This window comes from Podarcis pityusensis, assembly GCF_964106645.2.
Source record: "Podarcis pityusensis genome assembly, chromosome: 6".
In the NCBI taxonomy this organism is placed as follows: Eukaryota; Metazoa; Chordata; class Lepidosauria; order Squamata; family Lacertidae; genus Podarcis; species Podarcis pityusensis.
Genome location: NC_138030.1, coordinates 96,071,032 through 96,080,851, shown reverse-complemented (window position 1 = coordinate 96,080,851; position 9,820 = coordinate 96,071,032). Strand labels below are relative to the sequence as shown.

At 45.4% G+C, this 9,820-nt stretch overlaps 1 protein-coding gene across 3 annotated transcripts; it reads left to right on the top strand.

Annotated features, from left to right (window-relative positions):
- Window positions 1–77: 77 nt before the first annotated feature.
- On the top strand, window positions 78–9,002 carry METTL13 (methyltransferase 13, eEF1A N-terminus and K55). 3 transcript variants are annotated; one of them, XM_081012159.1, is made up of 8 exons: window positions 78–263; window positions 1,094–1,847; window positions 2,469–2,668; window positions 3,627–3,888; window positions 4,984–5,148; window positions 5,951–6,163; window positions 7,454–7,585; window positions 8,334–9,002. In XM_081012159.1, the coding sequence occupies exons 1-8, from the start codon at window positions 96–98 to the stop codon at window positions 8,606–8,608; spliced, it is 2,169 nt and encodes a 722-aa protein (XP_080868285.1). In that variant the 5' UTR covers window positions 78–95; the 3' UTR covers window positions 8,609–9,002. The 3 variants fall into 3 exon arrangements, with proteins under 3 accessions (XP_080868285.1, XP_080868286.1, XP_080868287.1); XM_081012160.1 differs by having other exon boundaries at window positions 79–263; window positions 3,627–3,822; XM_081012161.1 differs by having other exon boundaries at window positions 105–202.
- The last annotated feature ends 818 nt before the right edge of the window (window positions 9,003–9,820 follow it).

Here is a 9,820-nt window from a genome sequence, read left to right as displayed (position 1 = left end):
GGGGAGCAGTGACAGACAGCTCCGCCAGCATCCAATGAGCTTAGAGAACGGAGGGGGAGGAGCCGCGTGAGGAAGGCGCAGGCGCAGTTCTCGCCATGGCGGCGGCGGCGCTGCGGCTGCTTCCCGGGCGCGCGCGGGATTTCGCCTCGTCCGGCTACTGGGAGCGCTTCTTTCGGGAGCGAGGCGGGCGCGCCTTCGAGTGGTACGGCGAGTGGCAAGACCTCCGGGCCTCCCTGGGACGGTACCTGCGGCCGCGGGACTCGGTGAGGCGAGGAGCCGAGAGGGGGGAGGGCGAGGAGCGGGGCCCGAGGAACTCACCGCCTCGTGATACGTAGGCGCCTTCGCCGCGCGCGCTCTTTGCGTCCCCTGCTGAAAACAGCAATACTATTATGTATTGCATCTTCACCCGAAGATCTCAGGGTGGTTTTAATGAATTGCAATTCCCCTCCCCCTGATTTTATGGTTTTTACCTTTCTGTAAATCAATTTGAAGTTTTATTGTAGTGTATTGATTTTATAAAATAAGTAAATAAAGGCGTGGAGGGACGGTTAAAACAAGTGTTTTAAAGGATATTGTAGGGTTGTGAAAGGTTCAGAGAAGGGCCAACACAACGATGTTGTATGTTGCAGTGTTTATAGCATGAAAGCAACACTTTTGTGAACAGCCCCTTGCAGCTCTCCCCCCCCCCATTTCCTCCAGTTATTGTGTGTAAGGAACATCCTGTATATGCTGCTGAATGGGAATAGTTGTCATGTTTTAATGCTTTCAAAGGGTATTTAAAACTCATTGCCAGAAGAAAATGAGCAAATTGGCAGGAAAACTCAGCCCTCTGCCTCCTGTGTTTTTCATTTCAGTGGCCTTTGTGTAGTGGAACTTGTTGGTGATTACCTTTTTAATTTTTTTATTTTCTTCTGACTTCTACACAACCAATTGCTTTATTTGGGAGCATTTTGTGATACGTAGCAACTGTAGTTCTGTAGTAGTGGTGATAATCCTTCACATGTTCTTGTCTCTGAATTCATGAGACTTCTTGGAATGTCTGTTTTAAGAAACCATTTTGGTTTCTCACATTCCTTATGTGTTTTCCCACTAGATTCTTGTGGCTGGCTGTGGGAACTCAGAACTGAGTGAGCAGCTCTACGATGAAGGGTATCAAGATATCACCAATGTGGACATCAGTGAAGTGGTTATCAAGCAGATGCAGGAGCGCAGTGCTCACCTGAGGCCAAAGATGACTTACATGGTCATGGATGTGTTGCAAATGGATTTTCCTGATGAGCGCTTCCAAGTGGTACTGGACAAAGGCACACTTGATGCCCTCCTGACTGATGGGGAAGAGACCACGTTGAGTAGGGCAGAAAGGATGTTTGCTGAAATTAGCCGTGTTCTGCAGTTTGGGGGCCGCTACCTCTGCGTAACCTTGGCCCAAGCACATGTATCGAAGATGGCCATAGAATATTTCTCCCGGGAAGGCTGGATGGTGCGAATACACCAAGTCTCTGGCAACAAAGCAGGAACGTCAGAAGGAGAATTTGCCCTGCCCATCTTTGTCTATGTAATGACAAAGATTAGGCGTGTCCCGGGCTCAGCTTTATGCATCCTGGAGCTGTGTGCTGAAGCACAGGACAAGCCTATCCGGTTCAAGAGCACTGAGCATCTGATTGAGGCAGTGAAAGAGAGGCAACACTACTCTCTGCTACGGAGCCAGATCAATAAGAACCCCAGTTCAGGCACAGTCTCACTGGACCTTTGCAGCAAGGACACTGGCCGAGCCCGTTACACTTTGCATGTGGTGCACAGCCTGAATGTGAAAGCGTCTTTTGACAATAAATTTGCTATCTTCATTGGTAAGTTTTTATCTCCTTGGCTGGCCAAGGTTGGAAAGTTCAAGTTAAATCTAAACAATCCAAGAGTCTCAACTGAGTCTCCCTCCCACACTGCCAGTAATGTTTAAGAAGTGGATATGTTCTATTATTATTAAAGCACCACCACCAAATATACTGAAAAGCAATGTTTTAAGAACAGCAAATGGTCTGTTTACAGCATTATTTTTGCTCTTAGTGAATTTACAAACATTGGTTAAAAATCCCATGTATTTTTTTTGTCCCCATTGTGTAGTTTCTCATCTTCTTACTTCCAAAGGAAAACAGCAGCAAGCCTGAATAGATTTTAAAAAGGGGGGGGGGGGCTTTTACAACTGATTCTAGACATGTCTGCTTTTCCTGTTAAAGTGAAGTGAACAGCATCTGCTGCCAATTCATAGGAGTACAAACCGAGCCCGTAAAAGAATTGTCTTGAGGATATAGTCATGATGTCTGTACTATTAACATTCCATATTGGAGATGGAGTAGCAGTCTTTGACTTGCTTCAGCAAAGCCCACATAAGATGTTGGAACGCTCTGACTTTGTTCACGTACTTGGACAATTGTTTCTTTATTGTCTATATTTTCCATTTTGCCTCTCCCCAGTACCACAGGGCAGAGAAACTGAGTGGCTCTTTGGGACGGATGAGGGACGGAAGCAGTTGGCTACATGTGCGGGATTCTGGCGTCTAGTAACTGTGGCTTTGCACAGAGATCAACACTATGAAGGTATGGAAGCAATCCAGGCAGAACTGTCGGAAAAGGTGATGGAGCTGGCCCCACCTGGTCTCCCAGCTGGGCAGCAGGTAAATGCTGAGGAGCTTCTAGAATTAGAAATGATTTTTTCAAGGGCTGCAGAGAATGAAACTATGTTACATTTGCTGATGGCACAAGGCGTTTGCTTAATGTTCTCTTGATGCAGGAGATGATGGTAGAGGAACTCCACTGACCACTCCTTAGGGAGGTGCTAGATGCCTCTGAACAGCAGCAGTCAAAGACTGCACACTTCAGCCATCCTTTGAAAAAGAGTGTGTGGAGCTTTCCTAGCTACTGCTGCCAGATGTAGGAGCATTAGAAACATATCAACCACAATTTTGACTTGTATGTATGGGCCTATTCAAGCAAGATAAACTAAATATGTTTTACAAGATCAGGTGGATCTAGAATTCTTAGAATAAAATTAACATTTTGCCTAAAATCCAAGAGAGCAGATCACAGACAAAACTGAGGCAGACAGAACAGCGGCCCAACCCACTTTAAGGTACCGTATTTTTTCACCCAAAAATGAAGGGGAAATGTGTGTGCATCCTATGGGGCGAATGCGCACCGACCCCTCTCGCTCTCCAGGCTTCAGGAAGCTATCCGCAAGCCTTGGGAGCTCGCGGGAGTTCCTGCTGGGCTCCCCCGGCTTGCGCAGCGCTGCCTCTTATCCCGAAGCCTCAGCGAGCTGAGCTGTCGCGCCGGGGCTTCGGGTAGCTCTGCGCAAGCCGCAGGAGGGCTTGCGGAGGGCAGCCTGTTCTGGGGGCTGGGGTCGGGGGAAGCTCGGGCTTCCACCGCCCCAGCATCGCGCCTTGGGGGGAAAATAATTTTTTTTCTTTATTCCCCCCCCCCAAAAAAAAACTAGGTGCGCCTTATGGGCCAGTGCGCCCTATGGGGCGAAAAATACGGTAATTTCACACATGATCTGTTTATTTGTCTGTTTCCATGCTTTTTGATAATGCCTTCTGTAAGGTGTTGGCAACCTCTGACCATCTTCTCCTGCAGGTGCCTTTTCTGTCAGTGGGAGGTGACATTGGGATCCGCACCATCCAGCATCGTGGAACGAGCCCCCTTAGTGGGGAATATGTTATTGAGGATGTGAAAGGTGATGGTGCCCACTACTTCCGCCGCCTTATCTTCCTCAGCAACAGGAATGTGGTGCAGTCAGAGGCGAGACTTTCATTCAGAGGTTCCCACAAAGGTGAAATGAGGTGTGGTGAAGATGAAATGGGGATGACCTTACTACAAGGAAATGAGGCTTTGCCAAGTAACTGCCAACTATTGACCTGTAAAACGAGGTTGCTGGGAGGTGTGGGAAGCAGAATCATAGGGACTGGGCAAGTGTGGAAATAGCAAGTTGTGGCAAAAACATGCACAATCTGGAGTGAGTATGTTTCAGTTGCAACAGAGGAGGCTTCCATTCCTCTGATTTTTGGAGAGAACTAAACTATGAGTTGTGTGTGTGCATGAAAGCTTGTAAAATAAGAGGGGGTCATGTGGCACTTCCTCTCTGCATTGAGTATGTGCAGGCATCCACAGTTCCACTCACCTGTTCACTAGTTATGAGTGCCGCTTGAAAGGGATTCTGAGGAGTTTTCCCATATCTGAGCTTCGGGCATGTGAGGACTGCTTTTCCTCCAGACTGCCCATCTGTTCTTGTTAAATGGCTTGAGGAATTTGCAGTAAGAATTAAATATTATAAACCTCTGTGAATAAATACAGATCCCTGCTGCTGCTGTCCTGTGCCCCATTGTGTGTCAAGATTGCATGAATTCAGTTTTGGTGCATGAAGTCCTTTTATCTGACCCCTTAGCAGTATTAAGGGAGCCTCCTTTATGTATGTACTGAGGGCATAAGTAACAGTGGGGAGAATAAATCTTCTGGGTTAATGATTCTAAATAAGCACAACTCTTATTTACAGAACAGGAGCTAGACTGCAAGGGTGTGTTTCCTGTCTGCAATCTACCTTTAGAAACCAAGTTACTCAATTCCAAATGATTCTTATGTATTAGGCCAAAAGGAGCTCTCTTGCTTGTACAAGGAAAAAATGCTTTCCACATTCTTTGAAGGTAGAGAAGAGAATTGTAGAATTAACAAAGCCATCAGAAGAGCTGTACTAAAAAAGAAGAAGAGGCTACTATATGAAAGAAAAAAAATTATTGAGAGGGCTTAGGTCTAGCAGAGAATTGATTCTTGCTTCGTGCTCAGCTTGAATCTAGTGGGGGGACAGGGACATGCCAAGAGCTATTTGGAGTTGCTGTCTCCTGCCCCAAATGTTTTCAGTGATCACACCTCCTTCCATACTATTTCTGCATGGCAGGAATAGGTTTGCCCGTTTAAGTTGTTGTTGTTTTGCTTTCAGGGAATAAGAAGCACAAAAAAAAGAAAAAAACAGCCTCCATTCACTCTGCTGAGCCTGCTGCTGTACCAGCCGGTCAGTCCATCGACAAAACCTATCTGTGTTGTGCTCACCATAGAGCCATGATTGCAGGATTGTGCCTGCTGAAAAATCCTGAGCACCTCCCAGGTAATTAGTAAGATCAACCTAATTTCCATTTTCACTTGTCATTTGGGTGAGAAGTTGTGTTTGTTCGAGAAATTTGCTAGCTGTTTCACAGCTAAAATGTAGCCTGCACAAAAAGCTTGAGGGAATCCTGCTGCTTCTCTACAGCCAGGCATTTTCAGATTGCTAGCAGTAATTTCACTGATCCATCATCAATGTAGATTGTGAATAAGAAAACAAGAGTCTGGCACACTAACCATTCCTGAAATCTTCCATAAATTTTCATTGGCTAGAGCCCACTTTGTTAGACTGGAATGAAAAGGAGAGTGGGGACTGTTAGCAGGCATACATATATGAATAAAAGGGGGTGGGGTGGAATTAAATTGATGGCGCCAGAAGGCAATAAAATGCACTGGGTAATGGCGTCACATTTCTCTGGGTACACAAGAGGTAGCCTTGTTTGCTAGTACAAATGAATACCACCACTTCTGAGAGACTGTTCAAAATGACTCCATGCAGATGCTGGCTTTATGCTTTAGTTTCCCATGAGATAAGATTGTTACTGCCAGTGTCTAAATCGTCCTCAAGGCTACAGTTCAAATCTCTTAAAGTCCATAATATGCCCTTCAAAATGTGCCAGTAGGAGCACAGCTTCCATTAAGTTCGCAGTTGTAATAGAGCCATAGGGGGTTTACATACGTATTGGGGTTTGGTTAGCACTGAGTTGGGTGATATGGTGATATGGATATCTCACACCTCGTAACTGGCAGATGCGTCCTATCAGTTAGGCCTGTTGATTCATGCCTGCTTTGTGTGCTGATTGCAGAGGCCCTGATCCGTGTGCTGGTTATTGGTCTGGGCGGCGGCAGCCTGCCCCTCTTCATCCATGACTACTTCTTGCAGTGCTCTATTGATGTAGTGGAAATTGACCCAGCTATGTTGGAAGTGGCTACACGCTGGTTTGGCTTTTCACCTGAAGACAGGCTCAAAGTTCACATTGCAGATGGCTTAGTTTATGTTGACAGCCTTGCAGCAGAAGGTAACCATTTCCCATATAAGCCTGTGTAATCTGTTTGCCTTCCAGAGGCCAAGCGTTTCATGATTCTCCAAATAATCTCTGTTGTACTCCTGCTTTTTTGTGTTGCCTACATGTCAGAGTTGACCTAAGGGGTTGGGGAGAGGGGTCTGCCCTGTTGTATAAATCTTTTTCTTTACTTCCATCTCCACTTCTGCTTGAGAGATTGGTGGGATGGGGGCTTTTGGGGGCCCTTCTGTGTCACAATATGGGGAAATGTGCATCAAATTTAGATTTTTTGTTGTTATTCAATATTTTCCCAGATTATTTGTACTCATTATGACTCAACACTGTATTTTGGATTGTCCTGGACCTGAATACAACCATTGGGAAAAGATGCCACACACACTCAGAGGAGAGAAAGGAAATAAGAATAGCTATGATTCTACTTTCAGCTGCCTCCCAACTCCCAATTCCCTTGTTCTGTTTGGCAGTGGTTATGGTAGTGAGGGGTCAAAGAGAAGTAAATGCAAAAAACCCCCTAAGGTAGAGTAGTTTCTTTTGAGGGTACCCCAATGTCTAGGGCAGCCTTTTTCAGATGATGTTGTACTACAACTTCCCTCATTCCTGACTGCTTGCACTTCTCACAAGGGATGATGGGAGTTGTTGTCCAGCAAAACCTGAGACCCTGGGTTGAAAAAGGCTGGTTTAGGGCATTGCACTTCACGGCACAATTTCTATGGCATTAATGCATGTCAGTACAGTGGTACCTCTGGTTGTGAACGCCTCTGGTTGCGCTTGCTGTGGGTTATGAGCTCTGGTAACCTGGAAGTAGCCGCTCCCGGTTGCAAACTTTGCCCCGGGATGCGAGCGGAAATCGCAAGCCAGAGGGAGACACACTTTCGCTAATGGCACCTCAGGTTACAAGCAGTTTCCGGTTATGAACGGACCTCCGGAATGGATTCTGCTCGTTACCAGAGGTACCACTGCAGTAAGTGCATTCCTATGGAAACAAATGGGCTTCCTAGACCATCCTTTGCCAATAGTTGTGTTCACTGTGTTCAAAATATCTGGAGGACACTAGGTTTTGGAAGGCTGTACTAGACACCCTTGAGATGGATGGAAATTGTTTCCAAATACCTTGTTGCTAGATAACTGCTCTTTACAGAGAGTCCTGTTGGTAAAAGACAGGTTGGTGTGGTCACACTGTTGGCTATTTTAGTTTGACACGAGGGCACTTGCATATCCAAACACTTGTTCTGCTTCACCCTATTTCTGTTGATCTCACAGAAACACACTCCTGTTTTTCTTCAGCTTCATCCTCTTATGATGCCATCATGTTTGATGTGGACAGCAAGGACTCTGCCTTGGGTATGAGCTGCCCACCCCCAGCCTTTGTGGAGAAGTCCTTCCTTCAGAAAGTGAGGACCCTTCTGAAGAAGGAAGGTGAGGGTCAATGGGCCTTAAGTGCCCTGGGGCAGATACCTGTCGTTTTCATTGTTTCTGACTAAAAGCCATTACAGATTAATTCACAGATCCAGCAAGTCCATTAAAGCCTGTTAAAAGAAATCCAGAGATATACATCCTTTTACAATAAGTCAAATTAATGAATTGTGTGCACAATCTACAGCATTGTCTTTTATATAGCTAGCACGAATACTTTTAGCGGCTTTAGCAAATAGGGCTGTTTTGTATGTGACAAGCAGATCACAGTCAGATAACAGCAAACATATTTTCACTTCAGGATTCTGTCCCTGTAGTGGTGCCTGTTTATCTTGGTAGTTCAAATGCAATATGGTATCAAGATTTGGGGGATGATAACCTGAAATAATAACCTGAAAGACCTGGAAGTGTGCCAGAATAAGTTCCTAAGGTATCTACTCACACAAAATGTGCCTAGAACAATGGGAATTTTGAACATTGTACCTTATACACACACACACACAAAATCCAACCTTGCTACACCTGTCTTGGCCCCTTTTCTCACACCCAGAAGATAAAAACTTTTAAAAACAATCCTCCTTGTCTGCCAGCATTCAAACACCACCCTAGGCTATGGATCAACTACTCAACCTACCCCCACAAATCAATAAACCCCCTCCCCCACCCCCTCCTACAAACAAATCTAAATGGGTGCTCTGTGATCTCTGACATCTGCTTTGTAATAATCAACGTGTCTTATTCCTCTCTGCAGGCCTCTTCATTCTAAATTTGGTGTGTCGAGACACCCAGCTTCGAGATGCTGTTCTGGCTACCCTAAGAGAGACTTTCCCTTTGCTCTATGTCCGGAGGATTGAGGGGGAGGTAAATGAAATCCTATTCTGCCAGCAGCAGGCTAAGCACAAGCTACCTCCTGCAGAGCTCCGAGACACAGCTCAGATTCTGGAGAAGGCCCTGCGACAACCTGGTCAAGCATGGGACACTACTTACGTCCTGGCAGATGTACTGGAAGCAGTAAAACTGGTGTGAAGAAGGATAATTCAGTCCCATATAGTACTTTCTGGAGAGAAGCAGCAGCCTACTGAGGTTTGAGAATAATGCTGCCCATCTGTTGCACTCCCACACTTGTACTGCGGAACGACTGTCCATCTATTCAAAGCATTGTAGGGATAAAATGTTCCTGGACTGCCCTTGAAGGCTGCACACGTAGCCCTTCTTCATGGAAACGGAGATGTTTAGGATATGTCCTATAAATGGTGCCATGAGCACTTCTCAGGAGTAACTGCTTATCATGGACGTTCCTGAAAATTGGGGTAATGAAAATTGCCTTTCTCATTCTGTATAGTTTTTAAAAAATCTAACATTAGGTGCAGATAAATCAGTCCCCTTTGCTTAAAATAAAATATCTTTCTATTGTGCAGTAGCTGTTGTAGTGTGAAGTGATAATTAATGATTTCTCCCAACATTTAAAAATAGGCAACGTGAACCGTGGTATGTACTTAAAAAATGGAATCATTGCTGGGTGGGATAGAAACAGTAGCCTTCCTTACAGAAAAGTGTGATGCAAGAGGGAGTCTCTTCAACACTGTGTAAAGGGTTTTGTGCCTACAGGGAGGCAAACAGCGTCTTTACCAACATTCAATTTTTTTTTTTTTTTATTTTTTTTTTTGACTATGGCAGACCAACACGGCTACCTATCTGTAACTTTACCAACATTGTGAGCACATTACTGACACTCTCTTAGCCCTTCTGTGAAAGTGGGAAAAATTCAAGTCTGCATATTTCAGTTCTACCTCAGTGTGAGTCACCACCAATTAGACAGAAGCTTCCCGGTCTACTGTGGCATGACCTTTTTGTAATGTCTAAAGCTAGTTGCGAAATACCCAAGAGGAGGAAAAGAAACTCCCCAAGATTGCCAAAAAATACAACAGAAAGCTCAGTGTGGGGCAGGCTGCCAGTGGTCTTCACAATGGAGAGGAAAAACAAGACTGAAAGAACTTAGCAAGTTGTTTTTTAAATGTGTACCATTTGAATTATAAAGCTAGTGTTCTTCCTGGGTGTCAGGTGAGGCAGGAGTTTAATCAGGAATAGTTCTTCCTCTTGGCCACGGGTATGGTCAGAGTGCTAGGATGTTGGGGTGCATGTAGCTTCCCCCAAAAAGCCAAGAGGCAAGGTGGCTTCCTCCTCCTCTCCCCCCCCCCCCATTGCCTTGCAAGGAATGAGTGAGTCACAGACAGAATG

Bases quoted from the DNA above. Each gene is read 5' to 3' on its own strand.
- METTL13 (XM_081012159.1), top strand. From the start codon at position 96: ATGGCGGCGGCGGCGCTGCGGCTGCTTCCCGGGCGCGCGCGGGATTTC. The intron at 2,669-3,626 runs GTAAATGCTGAG...CTTCTCCTGCAG, and splicing joins GTCTCCCAGCTGGGCAGCAG to GTGCCTTTTCTGTCAGTGGG. The intron at 5,149-5,950 runs GTAATTAGTAAG...TGCTGATTGCAG, and splicing joins AAATCCTGAGCACCTCCCAG to AGGCCCTGATCCGTGTGCTG.